Here is a 20,894-nt window from a genome sequence, read left to right on the forward strand (position 1 = left end):
ACAAATTCACAGCCCCTGACAATCTCCATTGCAGGGTATGAAAGTAAGTGGACTTAGAATTTATGGATGCATTGGTGGTCAACTTCTAAAGTTTGATAGACTCTGGGACAGGTCCTACAGATTGGAAAGTAGATAATTTATTTATTCAAGGAAGGAGGTGGAGAAAAGAACGGGAATTATAGATCAGTCAGCATGACATTAGTAGTGAAGAAAATACTTGAGTTCATCATAAAAACGAAATAGCTGAGAATTGGAAGGGATTTAGGAAAGGCAAATCATGAGGATATAACTAGTTGAGTTGATCGGAGGAGACAGTGTATGTGGTTTATTTGGACTTTCAGAAGGCTTTTGATAAAGTCCATTATAAGAATAATAAGTGAAAGTGTAGGAGTAGTATATCGAGATAATAGAAAACTGGTTGGCAGTCAGAAAACAATGAATAAACAGATCTTTTTCTGAATGGCAGGAAATACCTAGCAAAGTACTACAGCAATTAATGCTTAGGACCTCAGCTATTCACAATATCTTATTAATTATTTAGGTGAGGGAATTAACTGTAATATCTCCAAATTTACAGAAGACACAAAACTGGTTTGGAGGATAAACTGTGAGGAGAATGCAGTGTGCTTTAGACAAGCTGAGAGAATGGGCAAATACATGGAAGATGTAGTATATTATGGATAAATGTGAGGTTATCCAATCTGGTCGCAAAAACAGGAAAACAGATTATTATCTGAATGGATATAAATTGAGTGGGGGGAATGTACAATGAGACATGGGTGTCATTATAAACCAGTCATTGATGGGAAAAAGCAAGTGCAGCAGGTAATAAAGAAAACAAATGGTATGTTAGCTTTCATAGCAAGAGAATTCAAGTACAGGAGCAGGGATGTTTTGCTGCAATTATATAGCGTCTTGATGGCACCCTGGAATATTATGTTTAGTTTCAGTATCCCTTATCTGATGAAGGTTGTTCTTGTTATAGAGGGAGCTCAACAAAGTTTTACCAAACTGGTTGATGGAATAGCAGCACTGATGTATGAATAAAGGTTGAAGTGATTCGGATTACATTTGCTGGAGTTCAGAAGATTGAAGGAAATCTCATGGAAACCTATACAATTCTATCAGGACTAGACAGACTAGATGCTGGAAGGATGTTCCTGATGATAGGAGAGTGCAGAATCAGGGGTTGCAGTCTTAAGGGCATGGGGTAAACTAATTAAGACTGAGATGTGAAGATGTTTCTTCACCCGAGAGTGGTAAGCCTGTGGAATTCATTAACACAGACAGGAGTCAAGACCAAAACATTGTATAGATTAAACATAGAACGTTACAGTACAGTACAGGTCCTTCGGCCCTTGATATTGCGCTGACCTGTGAACATTATCTGATAACCATCTAACCTACACCATTCCATTATTATCCATATGCATGTCCAATGCCCATTTAAATGCCCTTAAAGTCAGCGAATCTACTACTGTTGCAGGCAGGCCGTTCCTCACCCCTACTACTCTCTGAGTAAAGAAACTACCCCTGATATCTGTCCTATAATCTAGCATCCCTCAATTTAAAACTATGTCCCCTCCTGTTAGCCTTCACCATCCGAGGAAAAAGGCTCTCACTGTCCATCCTATCTAACCCTCTGATTATCTTATATATATTGATTAAGTCACCTCTCAAACTTTTTCCCTCCAATGAAAACAGCCCCAGTTCCCTCAGCCTTTCCTCATAAGACCTCCCTCCATACCAGGCAACATCCTATTAAATCTCCTCTGAACACTTTCCAAAACTTCCACATCCTTCCTATAATGCGGTGACCAGAACTACACGTAATACTCCAGGTGTGGCCGTACCAGTGTCTTGTACAGCTGAAGCATGACTTTGTGGCTCCAAAACTCAATCCCCCTGTCAATAAATTCCAACACACTATTTGTCTTCTTAACAATCTTATCAACCTGGGTGGCAACTTTCAGGGATTTATGCACTAGGACACTGAGATCTCTCTGTCTATCTACACTGCCAAGAATTTTACCATTATCCCAGTACTCTACATTCCTGTTACCTCTTCCGAAGTGAACTACCTCACATTTTTCCACATTAAACTCCACTTGCCACTTGTCAGCCCAGCTCTGCATCTTATCTACGACCCTCTGTAACCCACAACATCCTTCGGCACTATCCACAACTCTGCCTACCTTAGTGCCATCCGCAAATTTACTAACCCATCCTTCTACGCCAACATCCAGATCATTTATAAAAATGACAAACAGCGGTGGCCCCAAAACAGATCCTTGTGGCACACCACTGGTAACTGAGCTCCAGGATGAACATTTCTCATCAACCACCACCCTCTGTCTTCTTTCAGCTAGCCAATTTCTGATCCAGAAGAAGGAGTTAGATATAGCATTTTGGGGGTAAAGAGAACAAAGGATATTGGGGAAAAAGCAGGAGCAGGCTATTGAGTTGTTATTGAGATCAGCCATTGTTAATAATGAATAATGGAGCAGGTTGCTAGGGCCAAATGGCTTCACGTTGTTCCTACTTTCTAGGTTTCTATAATGAGTTTCTGAAATACGCCGATGAGTGATGTTTGCAGAGAGTAGTTATTACCTCTCAGAAGCTATCAGGGCACTTGCCCCTACTTTTAAACAGTGCCGAGACTGAAACTATCCCGTGTGATTCTGTTACATCCTTATCAATTTTTGTTCATTTACATTTTTGTGAAATGCCTAGGGATGTTCCTGCATGGTTTTCTACATTACATTTGTGATATAATTGCAAGCTGCTGTTGTTGTATTAATGTACCCATAATGGAATGTTTGAAACCATTGATCTCCTGAGACTTTCATAAAAAATACAAACTAATAAAATTTGCTTCACACAATTATGTTGAAATAAAACAATTACTTCAGGTTGGGAAAATATTTTATTGGGCTGACCAGGATTTCTTTAGTACAAATGCAGAGCACAACATATTTTGAAATATTGAACACAAAATTATGCACTCCCAGTAGGAGCATTGTTAATATGTTCTGCATGTCTGACTATAAATGATCTATTGTAACCTGATAAAGAGATGCATTTCAGCATTCCTGAGGGATCTAGGATTTTTCTTGAAAAATCAAAGTGTCCTGTTTTATTATCACAGGGGAACAAAAGAGTGAACCATTCAGCAAATTTGAATGAATAAGCATGCTCATTCAAGCACTACACTAGTGTACCAGAGACGGAAATCTCCTCTGGTGTCTAGCTGTAATATCTCAACATTCCATCATTGGCTCTTTCTTGTATCTTATTTATATACTGCTACTCATAGAAATTATTCATTGATATTAGTTACTCCCCAGATGTGTGCCAATTGCACACATCTGGGGAGGAACTAATATCAATGAATAATTTCGATGAGCTGTCGGTGTAGTATCTCCCATCCTTCTGTGATTACCTTCCTTATTATCAGAATATCATATCTTGGATGAATCAAAACTTTTTACAATGAATGTTCAGAGTATAAAATCCATTTTGGCTAAAACAATGAACTGAAAACCATTCAGATTTTCTTTCACCTAATCACTCAATCAGAATAAGTGGTGTAAACTTCTAAACATCAATAGGACTGTTTATTTTTACCTTCATTGCATGGTTTTTGTCTACTCCAATTTTAGTTCTTTTACCACTGAAACCCCCATTTATACATTCAATGCTTTACATTTTGATTTCTCAATCTTCTGTTTAACACAAACTACTACTCATTCATATCTTGGGAATCATGACATCTCCTAAATCAGAACTTTTCACTCATTTCACTTGTCCTTCCATGCAGTCAATTCTAGTTCCCTGCAGGTAATTTTGACTTAAAATAAACATGAAAAATACACGCACAGTTAGTTCTTCTTTAATATAATGGTTGCGATCTTGTGCAACCCGCATTATAGAAAAATCACGCTTTAGAAACAGTGCTTAAAGTGCTGGCCATGTATTCACATTACAGCCAACACATGTTTGTGCTTTAGAAACAGTATCCCCAATTCATCAATTGCATAACAGCAAATTTGTGTTAATGAAACACATGTTACAGCAGAATGACCTGTATTGGCTCAGCTACCCCCGAAATACATCCTTGATTTTCATGCATAAGGAAACTAAACTCGTGAGTTTTGTATAAAGAGTGGTTGAACCAATATTGCATACTATCACCTTCATTAAAAGTTATACCTTTGCCTTTGATTGTTTACAAATCCTTTCATAACCTTGCCCATCTGAACTCTGCAGCATCTTTTTACTTCTTGTGAGGGCCCACATCTCATGTTCTTCCATCTCTGGCCTTTTGTGAGCTCTCTGTCCACATTGCTTTTCCATCAAAGGCAGAGTCTTCAGCCAAAAACAAACTTCTTTTTCTGATCCACAACCTTGTTATTTCTACACAAGCATCCAACTATCTTCAAGCCTTTCATTCGGAATGAGAACCATTCAGCTGGTTAAATGCTTTTTCAGCTCAGATGATAAGATAATTCTCTAATACATATTCATTTACCAGGACATAAACTGGAGGATTAAGGTGGCAATGACTCTTTTTAACCTTTGTACCCATGTGGTGGTTCATTGCAAAAAAAATTGCACAATTGACTAGGTAAAGGAAATGAGTCAACTTCCAACTTGAATTCAAACTTTATTCTCTCAATTATCACTTCAGCCTTCTGGATTTTTGACTCAAAATAATTGCACTATTATTGCTCAGATACTCCAATACAGCCTTATAATGTTGTGACTTAGACAGTCTATGCTTGCAGGTTAATAGTCTTTTTTTTTCAAATTCTCTCCTTAATTTACATGAGCTACACGTGTAATGACGTCCTGCCTCTGTAGGTTGGATTTTATACCTCTCACTTGCAGATTGGAAGGTGAGGGGAGGCCATAAAATCCAAAATCAGTCATCAGCACCCACCCTACCTGCCTTGTACAAAACCTAATGGAGGACAGTGGAGGTATCAGAGAGCCTTTGCATCTACTAAGGCCCCATGAATGGAGTTGCAAGGCAAGAGGGTTGCCTGGCTGTTCAGACTTGTGTCATGCAAGTGGGAAATGGGACTTTCCATATGGGTCCACTTTCCCATCGAAAGTACCACTCCTCAGATTATATTTACCCTCCATCCCCAGCCACTTAAAGCCCATTACCCAAGTCCAAACCCTTACTAACCTTGCCAGGACCTGCCAACCTAAACCTCATGAAATCTAACCATTTACTTTAGTATTTGGTTGCAGTAATGATCCCTATTGGCCAGTGCTCTTATCTGATGCTGCTGGGAGGACTACAGAATTACTGACAATTCCATTGGCCAGGAGCTAAGATATCCCAAAAAGACCAGACTAGGTTAAGATTTGTTTTGTACATTGTTAACATGGAAGATAGTTTGCAGGCTACAGCTGCCTGTGAAATATCCAGGGAAATGATTAACAATGTTTTGAACTTATACTATTTGCAGAGACCCTTTTCTTTCGAAAAATAGTCAGCTTGGCTAAAAGCTGACACCATGGGGGGATGTTGTCATTGAAGGAATTGCCAGGCCTCATTTGGTCCCTCATTTGTAAAATGCATTAGAAGCCAGAGATCATTAAAATGAGAAGACAATACAAGTATAATGTATATAGGATGTGTAAATCCTGGCACTCACAATAATTTCCTTCTATTATACCTGAATAAGCTCCATTTGCTTTCAACATGGCACTAAAGATCTCTGTCATGTTTTTTGCAGTGATGTTTCGCCCAATAGCTCTTCTCAAATTTAATGCTTAAATTGAAACAGAGGGCAAACAGTTAATAATTACAATCTTTGTTTACATTAATAATTTATTCAGTTTGAAACACCAAGCAAATAAGATTTACTCAAATCAACATTATTCATATGTACAAAAAATCTGCTATAAAATATAATTGATGACAAGAATTTTAAAGTAAAACTTGTCCTTCACCTAAATTCATACATGCAGTTTATACGACATGTACAGTGACATTTTCCCATTTGAAGGATAAAGAGTTGGAAATTTATAGTTTTATTGTATAGCATTGCAGCCATTTGTAGCTAGACTTTTAAAAACATTTGCCCATTCTATTTGGCAGATGCTCACTCCTTTCATGCAGTTTCTCTAATGCCTCTCCCACGTAACACTCTTCAGACAGAATAAGAGCAACTGGTCAAGGGTAAGAACATCAGGCAAGAGTTAACTCACTGAGAACCACTGTTTAGCTCTTGCTGCTAACTCCCTTGCTTCCCATTCCCCATGATCCCTACTTCATGAAAATACCAGCACACTCATTCTTTCTATCAGCTCACATCAATTACCTTGCTCCAGGGATTTTAGGATAACTCGCCTGGCAGGAATCTTGTCTCCTCGATCGCACTGCCAGGTAAAAGAACTGTTGGCCTCTGACTGGCTGGCACATTGCAGCAGGCAAGGATTCTCCAACACATAATTTCAGTGGAAGGGCCACCTCTGTCCTCAGATCTACCTTATTGGCAGAAAATATGGCAGGACTTTCTTAGGTGAGGCAGAATGGTTCTCTCACTAGTTCTTTAGCCAACCTTCAAGATCCTCACCCCAAAGACAGATTCCACACTTCATGTGTGACCTTAGACAATGAATATTGTCAGTATGTATAATTCTGTAACATCACAGCCACATGCAACTCTGATCCCAACTGAGCCCTACATTTGTCGCTTCTCGAGATGATGGTCAAGAGTAGAAAATCTTAGCTATTTTTGTTTTCTCTTCCAACACCGAACTGAGACCAATCGCAGTACTCCCATCATTGTCATTACTGAGATCAACAATTCAGCAAAAACCTTTAAGGCTTGCAGTATTATTAGCAACTGAAGGAGTCAAACTGAAGAGATTGAATGGAGGACTTCAGTGATTTATATAGTTCAACTAAATTGCCTTTGTCAGCTGAACCATCAAAGCCACTTTGTAGTTAGTTTAAACTGTGTTTGAAAGTCTTTTCTTGAAAAATACCAAGTCGGTAAGAAGTGAAAATTCTTATTTTGAAAATAACAAGTCAGAAGTGAATAAGGTTTCATTTTTGTTGACAGAGCAGATTATAACTCAAAAGAACTGAATAAATTAGAGGAGCAAACATATCACTTCTGCAAAGTGACAGCTTTCATTAATACCAGAAGCAGTGATAAATATGTATTTACCAAATATATGAAGGACAGTGGTTAAAATGTGAATTTGTGAAGCAAAATAAATCTCTTCTGCAAAGAGGTATGACAATTTATCTGGGTTTTTGAGTTCATTACTTGAGAATCATGCCTATTATCTGAGAAGGATGGGAAGCCAAGAAAGTATTATGATTTAACTTGGCAATGAATGTTCACAAAATCACAAATTATTACAAAGCAGAAGGAAGCCATTGTGCCTCCACTATCAGTTTTCTGTTTTAAAAATAAATATGTTAAATATGATAATGCAATTATTCTGAACTAAAGACAGAAAGGGAAATTGTCCTGCATAGTCCATAGCTCTGCAGAATGTTAGGTGACATCCAGAAGCTCTTGCAGATAGATTGAAATAAATTGCTTACAAGGTGACTTCACTTTTGTGAACCAACATGATTTGTACATCAAACATTAAATAAAATAAATCTACAATTAATGCACATTGTCTATAGGTCAGAACATTTTTAGTACAAAAGATTAGTCATTTGATGACCACTATTTCTTCTGATTCTGATTCTATACTCTTTGTTTTCACTGAATTATTCTGTAAATAAAGGCAATTTTGCTAGAAATCAGCCAAGTGTCAATTTTGCTGAGCTTCATGAAAGTTTTCTCTCCACACATCCTAGTGTGTTTTCTCATGTCATCATCCCAAACATACTTCATTGGCTATATGCCACACATGTATAATTGCATATTTTCACTCGCTACAGATAGAAGTACTGGACACTACAGAGACCTCTCAAGACTACTGGCACCAGCGTCATGACTAAAGCTCACCCATTCACCCAGTTAAACACAGCCAATCTACAGCAAACCAGCATGATTCCTATCATTTGCGCCAGACATGAGTGTTAGAGGGGAATTGGTACCCCATTTTGTTGATGGCAAACATAAATGAATGAGCCCTTTAGAAAATGTGTGATCTGCATTTTCTGCTACAAGAAAAAACATTTGTATGGTGTTGTTCATTTTTTTAATATGATAAGTAAAATGAAATGATTTCAATACATAATGTGATATTATTTAATACTTAATAATTTGATGGCAGATTTAAAATGTTCAGTTTGCAGAAGTAAACCTTGCTGTAACAATCTCTCAGAGCAATATTCTGATTATACTTCTATGTATCAGAACAGTGGCTGGGGGAATGCAGACAGTCACTGTTCATGGAGATGTTGGCGATTGTTCTTCAAGATGGAAGGTTGGAGAAGGAAGCAATGAGTTGGAGTTGCCAGGTAACTGCTCTGACTTTCATGTCATGAATTGACACTGTGCAGTTTTTATCTGTAAAACTGCTTATCAATGAGGTGAGATGATATAATACGGAAGATGTAATATATGCCAATGCATGCAAATAAGCTCCTTGTTGTTCAACAATGAGAATCTCATTTCACCTTTCAACACATGATTGGTAATTGGGATGTTTTAATCTTGACATTTTAAATATCTTTTCTGCCAATCTCATGGAAATACTGAGTATCAGGCTCCAAACTCTGCCCCGGTTGGAGTAATAAGTGGCACAAAAGAATATAGTAGTGATTGTTGGATGTAAGTCATCTCAGCTTGAGGCCATCTCTGCAGGAGCTCCTCAGGATAATGCCCTAGCCCCAATCATCTTCAGTTGCTTCATCAAATAACTTCCCTCTTCATAAGGTCAGAACTGGGGATGTTTGCCAATGAGTGCACAATATTCAACACCAGTCACGACTCATCAGATACTGAAGGAGTCCATGTTAAATCAACAAGACAATAAACAGGCTTGTGCTGACAATTAGCAAGTAACATTCTCACCACACAAATGCCAGGTAATGACCATCTTCAATAATAGACAATCTAACTAGTGTCCCTTGACTTTCAATAATGTTACTATCACCAGATTCCCCACCATCAGCATCCTGGCGGTTACCATTGATCAGAAATCAAACGTGCCACATAAATACAGTGGCTACATGAACAGCTCAGAGGCTAGGAATATTGTGGTTAATTCATTACCTGTCTTGCCAAAGTCTCTCCATTATCTACAAAACATAACTTAGAGTGCAGTGGAATACTCTATTGGGGCAGCACGGTGGCTTAATGCTTAGCAATGCAACCTCACAGTGCCAGGCACCTGGGTTCAATTCCACCCTCAGGCGACTGTCTGTGTGGAGTTTGCACATGTTACCCATGTCTGCATGGGTTTCCTCTGGGTCCTCCGGTTTCCTCCCACAATCCAAAGATGTGCCAGTCAGGCGCATTGGCCATGCTAAATTGCCCATAATGTTAGGTGCATCATTCAGAGGGAAATGGGTCTGGATGGATTAGTCTTCGGATGGTCGGTGTGGACTTGTTGGGCCTAAGAACCTGTTTCCACACTGTAGGGAATCTAATCTAATTCCACTTGCCTGGATGAATGCAGCTCCAACAATACTCATGAAGCTTGGCACCATCCAAGACAAAGCCTACTTGATTGACACCACATCCACAAACATCCACTCCCTCTACCATCCACAGTCAGTAGCAGCAGTGTGTACTATCCGCAAGAAGCAGATTAGATTAGATTAGATTACATTACAGTGTGGAAACAGGCCCTTCGGCCTAACAAGTCCACACCGACCCGCCGAAGCGCAACCCACCCATACCACTACATTTACCCCTTACCTAACACTACGGGCAATTTAGCATGGCCAATTCACCTTACCTGCACATCTTTGGACTGTGGGAGGAAACCGGAGCACCCAGAGGAAACCCACGTAGCCACGGGGAGAACGTGCAAACTCCACACAGTCAGTCGCCTGAGGAGTTTGCACGTTCTCCCCTTGGCTGCCTGGGAGCCACGCAGTGTCTACAAGCAGTGTAGAAATTAATCAAAGATCCATGGACAGCACCTTACAAACCCATGACTACTTTGTTCTAGAAGGACAAGGGCAGCAGATACATGGGAACACCACTATCTGCAAGTTCCCCTCTGAGTCACTGACCATACTGACTTGGAAATATATCATCGTTCCTTCACTATCACTGGGTCAAAATCTTGGAATTCCCTCCCTAAGAGCATATGGGTCAACCTACAGCTTGTGGACTGCAGCAGGTCAAGAAGACAGCTTACACACCATTTATCTGTCCATGCCTGTGTGTTGTCTAATCGAGAGTGTAGTGCTGGAAAAGCACAGCACAACATTTCGGGCATAAGCCATTCATCATTTCCAGATGAAGGGTTTATGCCCGAAACATCAATTCTCCTGCTCCTGCGATGCTGCCTGACCTGCTGTGCTTTTCCAGCACTACACTCTCGACTCTGATCTCCAGCATCTGCAGTCCTCACTTTCTCCTCCCTGGATGTTGTCTAGGTCTTGCTACAATTCTCCATCATAATGCATTTAAAATTAATTGTTAAACATGTAACTTTAAAGACAATTATCAATGCTGTGTCATACCACAAAGTAATTTCAAAGTCATAAATTGCCCAAAACATAAAAGGACCAAAATTAAGGTTTTAAAAATTTTGAGACTATGAATATCATTACAATTGAGTAAATCAAACTATTATTTCCATTCAAGAAGTAATTTATATAAGCCGCTGGTTTACATCTTGTGGTAATTTGCTGTAGAGTTGATTTAGGTTGACTGAAAGCTTGTAGAATGGATTTTGATAAAGATAACTCTTCAGCCTAATTGGAAGCAATCTAGCAGGGAGGAAGACACATACTGCGCTGCATTGCCATCCTGATTTGTGCATTTACACACCCAATAGCTTCTGAACAATTGACAGTGGAGAGCCAAGAAAATACCTAGATTAGTGTGCTCTGACAGGTGGAACCGTCTATTATAGAAGATTTGTTGCAAAATCTAAGAAAATAAGAAAGAAGTACAGGTGATATAGCCCATCAAATCTGTCCAATCATTCAATGCAATTTTCTGCCTCAATTCAACTTTTTCACGTTGTGCCATATCTCTTAATTCCCCGAGAGATCAAAAATCTATCTATACCCGTGTTGAATGTACTCAATAATATAATATTCAGACCACTCAAAATTCCAGAATTTACAATGCATTGAGTGAAGAAATGTCTCCTCTTCTGTTTCAAATAATCAACATTCTTTTCTGAGGGTGAACACTCTAGTTCTAAATACCCCAGGAGAGAAAACATCCTTTCAGCATCTACTCTGGAAAACCAACAGCCTCAACTTTGTGAGCTTCAATAAGATCACCTTTCATTCTTCTAAACTCTAAAGAGTGTAGACCTATCCTGATTAGATTCCCTACAGTGTGGAAACAGGCCCTTCGACCCAACAGGTCCACATCGACCTTCTGAAGAGTAACCCATCCAGATCCATTTTCCTCTGACTAATGCACCTAACACTACGGGCAATTTAGCATGACCAATTCACCTGACCTGCACATCTTTGGACTGTGGGACGAAACCGGTGCACCTGGAGGAAACCCACACAGACACTGGGAGAATGTGCAACTTCACACAGGCCGTCCCATGAGGCTGGAATCAAACCTGGGACCCTGGCGCTGTGAGGCAGCAGTGTTAACCACTGAGCCACTGTGCCACCCCAATCATTCCTGATCAATCTTCCTTCATAAGACATACTGTTCAGCACCATTCATGATTCCTCAAATACTGAAGCAGACTATGTTCAAATGCAACAAGATTGGGCTGATAAGTGGCAAGTAACATTTGCACAACACAAATGGCAGGCTATGACCATCACCAATAACAGACAATCTAACTACCGCCTCTTGAGATTCAATGGTACGACATCACTAAATTCTCGACTAACAACATCAAGGGGTTATTATTGTCCAGAAACTGAACTGGACTCATCACGTAAACACATTGGCTACAAAAGCAGGTCACAGGCTAGGAATACAATGGCAAGTAACTCACCAAAGCCTGTCCTACCATCTACCAAGAACAAGTCAGGAGTGTGATGGAATACTCCCCACTTGCCTGCATGAGTGCAGCTCCAACAACACTCAAGAAGCTTGACACCATCCAGGACAAAGCAGCCAGGTAGTTTGGCTTTACATCCACAAGCCATCCGCTATTCTGGCTGGGAAATATATCACAGTTCAGTGTCAAAATCCTGGCATTGTGGGTCAGCCCATAGCAGTTGGACCACAGTGGTTCAAGAAGGCATTTCACCACCTTCTCAAGGGCAACTTAGGGACAGGCAATAACTGCTAGCCACCTAGCGATGCCCACATCCCACAATGAGATTTTGTTTTTTAGAAAACACTCCTTATTCCAGAAATTAACATAATGAATCTTATCCAAACTTCTTCCAGTGAAATCATGGCCCTCTTTAAGGTGTAAGAAGAATTGTCCTGAAGAAGGGCTTATGCCCGAAATGTCGATTCTCCTGCTCCTTTGATGCTGCCTGACCTGCTGCGCTTTTCCAGCAACACATTTTTCACCTCTTTAAGGTGTATAAGGTCTGACTACTGTCCTGTACAATTGCAGTAAGATGTTCTACTTTTATACTCCACTTTCCTTGCATAAAAAGCCACTTTCCTTGCTAATTCATTGTTGTACCTATATGCTAAATTTATATGCATCATGTACAGAGACACCCAGTTCTCTCTCTGCACTGCTGCATTTTCCATTCTATCCTTTTTATGTAATACTCTGCTTTGATGTTCTTCCTTGAAAACTGGACAACCACAAAATCAACCTCACAATTTTTCCATATTATATCCCATCTGTCAATTTTTGCCACTCACTTAACCTATCGATATCCCTTCACAAACCATTTGTATCCTTCTCGCAACTTGCTTTCCTATCTGTCTTGGTATTGTCAATAAATTTAGCAACAATCTAGTTAGTTCCTTCATCAAAACCATTAATACAGATTATAAATATTCAACCCTGAGCACGGATAATTTTAGTATCCCAAGGGTTACCAATTGCCAAACTGAAAATGACTAATTTATCCTAATTCTGTTTTCTTTTGGTTAGCTGGTTTTAAATCTATGCTATTATATGAACGCCGATTCCACAAGCTCTTATCTTGTGTACTAATTTTTATGGGACACTTCATCACATGATTTTTGAAAAGCAAATACTATTTGACCCACACTTTGTTACATCCTCAAAGAACTCTAATAAGTTTGTCAAAGATGATTTCCCTTTCAAAAACATACCAAATCTGCTTGAGTGCAATATAATTTTCTAATTATTGTATTACTGTCTCTTTCATAATGGATTTGAGCATCATCCCATTGACAATTGTTAGACTAACCGGTCTGTAGTTTCCTTCCTGTCTCCCTTGTTCTTGAACAGAAGAGTTACATTTATAGTTTTCTGATCCACTGGCATCTTTCCAAAATCTAGGGAATTTTAAAATATTACAAAGTGTCTACTATCCATGTAACCACCACTCTTAAAATCCCAGGTTGCAGTCCATCATGACCATGGGATATGCCAACCTTAATTTGCATTAGTTTACCTTTTATTTTCCTAAAGAAGATGATTATTTTATTTTCCACCTTCTCATTTGTTTTCTGAATTTTCTACTGTTTTGGGAATGATATTTTGTGTTACAAAGATGAATATAAAATAATTGTTTGAAACCTGTTCCATTTTCTTGTTTGCCATTATTCATCCCCCAGTTTCACCTTCCAAGGATTCAATGCTCACTTTAGTTATTCTTTTTCATTTTATGTACTTGTAAACATCTTATTGTCTGTTTTTACACTTCTTGTTATTTTTCCCTCATGTTCCAATGTCTCCCTCTATACACTTTTTGAGTTGACATTTGCTAATTCTAAAACTTTCACAATCTTTCAGTTTGATAGAAACGTTACGTCATGTATTATCCACAGATGGTACACCTTTTGTTAGAATTTAATGCAATATATTTTTCTTGAGAGTAATAAACTATTTAAATGTATATTACTGTATTTATACCATCTTCCCTTTGAACTTATTTATGTCAGATTTATGTCTTTGTACCCTTGTAATTGCTCTTATTTAATTTGAAGAGACTCACTATGCACAAACATTACTCTAACTGAATACGAAAATCTTACTTTGAAAATCACTCTTTAGTATGAGGTATTTAATTAATCTTGCTCCATTACAAATGATCAGAAGCCAAAAAATGTATATTTTCTGCTAGTTTCCAGATTTTGTTGCTCAAAGATACTGTTTGAAGTATCCTCTGTGAATTTGTTCTCCAGACTATCTTTCCAATTTTATTTTTCAATCGATGCTCGGCTTAAAGTAACTCATGATTATTACATTACCTTTCATCAAATGCCACATTATTTCTTAATGTGTACTCTTTCCTACAGTGCAGTTAGGATTAAGATGACTGTGAATTACTTCCACAATGAGTTATCTTCATTTCTAGAACTTATCTCCTCTAAATTTATTCTACATCTTGATCATCTGAACTCAAAGAATATTTGTCATTATTGTACTGAAGGGATCCCTTCTTAAAACAGCTATCCAACTCCTTGCCTCTTCCTCCTGTCCTTCTGAAATGTCAAATGCTCTGTAATATTCAGATACCTACCTTGGTCAACTTGCAACCATAACTCTGCAATATCTATTATTGTCACTCTCACTTATCAACATTGCACCCTCAGTTCATCTATCATAATGAATTTGGCAAGAATACAATTAAACCTTCATTAATTTTTTTTAGCTGCTTGTGCCTACTCTGACTTCATTTACTGATGCACTCTTATGTTTTTATATTTTGTCCCTTCCAGTCACATTCTGTTATAGAGATGTACAGCACGGAAGCAAACTGTTTGGTCCAACGTGTCCATGTTGACCAGGTACCCTAAACTAATCCAGTCCAATTTTCCAGCACTTGGCCTATATCCTGCAAAACCCTTCCTGTTCATATACCCACCCAGATGCCTTTTAAATATTTCAATTGTACCAGCCTCCACAATTTCGTCTGACAGCTCATTCTATACATGCACCACTCTCAGCGTGAAAAAGTTGTCCCTTAGGCCCCTTTTAAAATGTTCCCCTCTCACTCTCTACCTATGCCCTCTAGTTCTGGACTCCCCCACTCCAGGATGAATGCCTTGGTTATTTATCCTATTCATGCCCCTTATGATTTTATAAACCTCTATGAAGTCACCCCTCAGCCTTCAATGCTCCATGGAAAATAGACCAGCCTTTTCACCCTCTCCTTGTACCTCAAACCCTCCAAACCTGGCAATATCATTCTAAATCTTTTCTTTTTAACTTGCCAATTCTCATTTGCTCTCTTCCAACTCCTTCCGACAACCTTAGGTCTATGATTCATTAGTATTCTGGTCCCGGCATAGTTCTCATGAAGCCTGCAGCAATGGTAAACTCCCTCTTCCCTATAATGTGCATTCATGAATCAAAAGCTATTTCTCCTACACCAATCTTTGAATTACCAATTTCACTCTCGGAACTTACCTACCTACTGATAATTTGCATGTACTCTTACAGTAGTTTGTATTTTCAGACCTAATCTGAAACAGCAACTAAAATGATGTGCATCAGCCAATAATTCATCCCTCTTCATTTAGTGAAAGCAATTGACTCCAATTTGGCACTTCCCTCCATTGTGTATTCACCAGAGATTAAAACCTTATGCTATTTGTAAAGGTAAACATTTTGTGATCGTAACAGCTTCATTTTAAAAACTCCTCCCATCATCCAATTCAAAAGACTAATATTGAAATCTGTCATATATGCATAGATTGTATTTTTAAATCAGCCATGCTTTTGTAATATGAATGGCAATGTTTAGTTGATAATAAACAATAACGTTGGTAATAGTGTTGAGTTTTGGAGCTGGAATGCCATGTTGTGGTTGTATAGAACATTAGTGAAGCCACTTTGGAATACTGGATACAATTCTGGTCGCCCTCCTAGAAGGAAAGACGTTGTTAAACTTGAAAGAGTGTAGAAAATATTTACAAGGTTGTTTCTGGGACTGGAGGGTTTGAGCTGTAGTGAGAGGCTGAATAAGCTTGGGACGTTTTTCCTTGGAGCATCGGAGGGGCATGGATAGGGTGCATAGCTAATGCCTTTTCTTCGGTTGAGAGAGTCCAAAACTGCAGGATATAGCTTAAGGTGAGAGGGGAAAGATTTGAAAAGGATGAGGGGAACCTTTCCATGCAGAAGGTGATGCATGTCTGGAACAACCTGCCAGATGAAGCTCTGGAGGCAAGTACAATTACAACATTTAAAATGTATCTGGATGGGTATACGAATAGGAAGGGTTTGGAGGGATATGGGCCAAATGCTGGCAAATGGGACTAGGTCAGATTGGGATGTCTGGTCAGTGCAGGCAGGTTTGACCAAAGGGTCTATGACTCTATAATAACAGCTAACAAAGCATTCTCATTGACACAGGCTCTCAGAGATTCTAACACTGGTCTGAAATTCCATAGTACCTTCTAGAAAACACAGCACATCCTACAAACTGACAACAGCACCACCTGTCGATAGTATCCACTCATTGACTAGAAGCTTCACGAAGCACAACCTGAATCTGATCCATGTGGTGAAGTCTATGTTGCAACCTTCCACAGAAAAGGAATGAGCCAGTGAAGATGTGGCTGTTTTCTCTCCAACTGGAACATGAGGGACAGTGTGAGACTATGGCCATCTCAGTCAGACCATTGTTCATATACTGAACTTTTGCCATGAGATATCTATTCCTAGTGACATCGCAGCCATTCACACCGAAACCATTGATTAAATTGTGAACATTAACATTGAATTATATTTGCTTTTTCAGTCATATAAACAAAAGAATTGAAGAACTAGCAATAGATTACAGTCCCATGAAAACATTATATATCATTTTTGTTTGCATACCCGGCTTATATCCTCCTGCTCATGCAAAGCCTCTTTGTAAATCATCTATCATTTCACATACGTGCAGTGCAGATACCAACAACTTAAAAGGAATATTTTTAAGGTAATTTAATTTTTAATGAAATCTTCAAAATCAGGGCCATAAATTTAAGCTATTCAAAGATAAATCTTGTGGAGAATTCAGAGAATGTGTTTTTTACCAACGGAGTAGTTAGAATGTAACTACCACCAGTAACTACCACTTTGAGGTGAGTGACATAAATACATATAAGAAAATGCTAGGTTAACATATGAGAGTGAAAGAATTAGAGTCTATGCTGGTTAGAAGAAGAATGATGATAGGAGACACAACCAGAACATAAACATGAGTTTTCACCAGTTGGCTATTTTGACACTGTTCTTTCGATGTAATTGTATGTAAAAGTACAATTCCACATTGCTGTTGCATTTTGTAAACTGAGGTCAATTGCTGTCAAAAATACTGTGGAAAGAAAGAAGAAACTGCCCATCATCAATCTTGTCACAAAGTTGGTTATAGAATGTATGCTTATATCTCATATCTCAATAATTGGACAAAACATCTTGTCCATCCCTTTCTCAAGTGATAAGCATCTCTTGTGACATAGACGCATTTGCCATTCTCCACATAGTTTGACAGCAAATTATTTATGAAGAAACTATAAAATGGCTGGAAGCGTATTCAGTAATATTAAATGGTACAATAGGAAAATGGTAAACTGGAGGCGCAAAGAATTAAAAAAAAGTGAAACAGGCCAATTCAGCTTAGAACTAAATTAGCTGATGCTAACAACAGTTTAACTTGCAGACCAGAGTCACTAATGTATTGTACTGATCTAATTACAGTGTCTAATCAATTGTATAGATCAATGGACTAAATTATATGGATCAGATTTAACAATGCACAGTACACATTGGGATCTATAGTTTCAAAGTTTCAATAGCATTTCTAGGTCTCCTTTGCATCACCCTGAGTCACTTAAATCACCTTCTGATGTTTCATATTGAAAGCTGAGACTTTGAAACTTGATTAATGCTGTTATATTTCTATTAGCTCATCAATTATGATAAAATGTTGTAGACATACCTCCCAGTAAGAAGTCACAATGTTATCTTTGTGACATGGCAAATGGTTTTCAATAAGTAATTAACATCTTTCTAACCAAATTGTTAATTGCATCTCAGTTGCAACAAAAGCTCTTTTTAAAATTATGACTTGTTAAAATATTGATTCAAGAAGTAATTTGGTTAAAAACAGTTTCCTTTTGAAGTATGTTTCCCACAAAATATCAGGCTGAAACAAGGACTAGTCCAGAACTCTCACCACATTCATCAAACCAGAGCAGTTGATTTTTAAAATAGTTGGCCCAGTAATGTCGCTTTCTTCTTTCATAACTAATTTCATCCTGACTTAGATGAAATGCTCAGGCCAACCTGATACACTGTCAGTCATACATATATGTGTACAATTGTGTACTAACAGTAATTCTGTATTGGGATCTCACAACATCTGTAATGCAAATGTTGCAGGGATAAACAAGTGTAGCTTGTTAGTATTCAATGTCAGTCACTTTATTACTGAATGCTAGCTAGTGTGGTAGGAAATTCATTAAATTATTTTTAAGCCCTAACATTTGTATAGGTTCATTCTGGTATTTAGAAAGCAATTCATACCTCTGTATTATTTTCAATATTTCACATAAAAGAATACTGCATACTTATAAGGTGAATAAATCACTTAGTCATCATCATATTTCAAGACAAATATTTGATTAACTTCATGTAATCAAACTTTAGATTGACTACTTTTATTTTGGAATGCTAAAACATGTCTTAATAGTTGAATGCTGATGTAAGACATGCTGCCACGACTTCTGCTTATTATTGATTGACAGTAAAATGCATGCATGCAAAAATGAGGGGCTCACTGAGAGCAAAAAGTCTGACTTCATTGTACCACAAATGAACATCCTTAAATCACAAACTGGAGCTCTTTAAATCAGCAGAAAAGATATCACACTTCATCATAAAAACAGCGTGTGTTGCAGTGAATGGTTTTCCAATGAAAAAGTGTCCCAGTGGGGACAAAGAGAAAAGCATACATTGCTTAGAAGATGTTGCTATCTGATTCGCAGCAGTCTATAATGTTACACTCATAATAAATTGAAATCTGAAGTTTCTTTTAGCCAATATTATCATATAATGTTAATGCATAGCATAATGTACACATTATATATTCCAAAAAGTAATCAAGAAATTTCATAGAGGTTTATGGCTTTGGCAATGTAGTAGAACCTTTGAGTGCTGAGCCATTCACTAAAGCAGAGAATGCATCATAGACAAGCAACAGTTCAACATAATGAGGATTTTCCACATTCAATGTACAGCACAGTAGTGCAAATATAAAGGTTCATATCATTTTCATAAGTTGAATGAACTTCAAACCTCGAAACATTAAAAACCGGTACAAGTCATTAAAAATAATCAACTCCGCTCAAATCATTTTGATCAGTAAGGACTATTATCCTCAGTGCATCCACAAAGCCCTTAAGATAATTCAGTATTTTTCACAAGTGCAATAAATGAACAACAATTTACATTCTGTGACATTGCACAATCTCAGCTAAAAATAATAATACATTTTCACACCATTATAAAGCTGCTTTATATAATTCTGGAAACTTTTATGATATTTCTTGGGATCCAGCCAAATTAACAAAACAACTGCTTTCCGTCAGAAGACATACAATCAACCTTATTTAGCCTGCATTTAGCTACTGCAAATTACAGCATTATGGAATAAACTGTACTTATGTTATCAGATAATACAAAAAAATAGAGCTCCACTTACCTTAATTGCCTTTGTAGACTGACATTTCACTTGGTGGGATACAGAAGCCGTTTGATTCATCATGTAAGCATTCAGTGAAATCTTGAAGTCTGAGATATGATTGAAGCAGTGAACGTTCCTGGTCAGTAAATCTGTCCACTTCAAAGAGCAAATTGACCTAACACTCTCACACTGTTGCTCAGATCCTTTTCCCAGGCTCTAATCTACACATTACAAACCTGGCAGTAAGAGTGGGTTTATTCAGCATCCTGCACACACTCACTGCAACACAAAATGTGACAGCCTCAAATACAACCAATCGCAGCTCCTGTCTTCCCCCATCTACAGGAGCACAATTTAGAATACTGCTGTAATCAGATTTTTTCTGTTCTGTAGATGTTTAAGTGTTGAAGTTATAGCAGTGCTGTTGTATATTTTAGAAAGTTATTATGAAATGCAGAAATCCTGTTTATGTTTTTGAGCTAAATGCAAAAATCAAGTTAAAAAGCAGTCATTTAAATAATATTTTAATGCAATTTTCCAAACTCTCTATTGAGGACATTGCAATCTCCGACAGGTATTCTGATGATAGACTAAATTTAATGAATGGAAATCTCCTGAAGCATAAGGTTAATTAGCAGTAAATGGAAAGAGAGTTTCCATTTCATCCAGAATGACCAAATCACTTACAGTCAGGCTCAAATAAATTCAACAGTCTCTTTTTTATTTCTTTTTCGATGTACCAATCACTTTGTATAATATTTCGGCCTAACTTTGCCAGATGCTCTTTTTCAACACAATTAGTACAAAACAGATAGTTTTAGATGAATGTTTGCAATTGTCCATTTTAGTTAAGATGTTAACAAGAAGGATTTACCAACCATATTGATAAATCAAAGTGCGAAACTCCATGAAGATCAAGTTAAAAATTAGCAATGTGGATATCTTCTGATGGTTCTCATGACAGTACGCAAGAGAATAAGATTTTTCTTGACACATTTGTCCAACAATCTTGGTT

The 20,894-nt window shown here is 37.9% G+C and overlaps 1 protein-coding gene across 1 annotated transcript in view; it reads right to left on the bottom strand.

The window, feature by feature from the left end:
* Positions 1 to 20,077, bottom strand: part of dpp10 (dipeptidyl-peptidase 10 (non-functional)) — a 1,734,026-nt gene extending 1,713,949 nt beyond the window's left edge. Inside the window, exon 1 of the mRNA XM_087989191.1 lies at positions 19,898 to 20,077. Coding sequence (XP_087845317.1) covers positions 19,898 to 19,960 — 63 coding nt within the window. The 5' untranslated portion in view covers positions 19,961 to 20,077. The remainder of the gene's footprint in view (positions 1 to 19,897) is intronic.
* Positions 20,078 to 20,894: the final 817 nt, after the last annotated feature.

This window comes from Chiloscyllium plagiosum, unplaced genomic scaffold, assembly GCF_037043375.1.
Source record: "Chiloscyllium plagiosum isolate Xiang-an unplaced genomic scaffold, Cpla_swu_hap1 HiC_scaffold_7, whole genome shotgun sequence".
NCBI lineage: Eukaryota > Metazoa > Chordata > Chondrichthyes > Orectolobiformes > Hemiscylliidae > Chiloscyllium > Chiloscyllium plagiosum.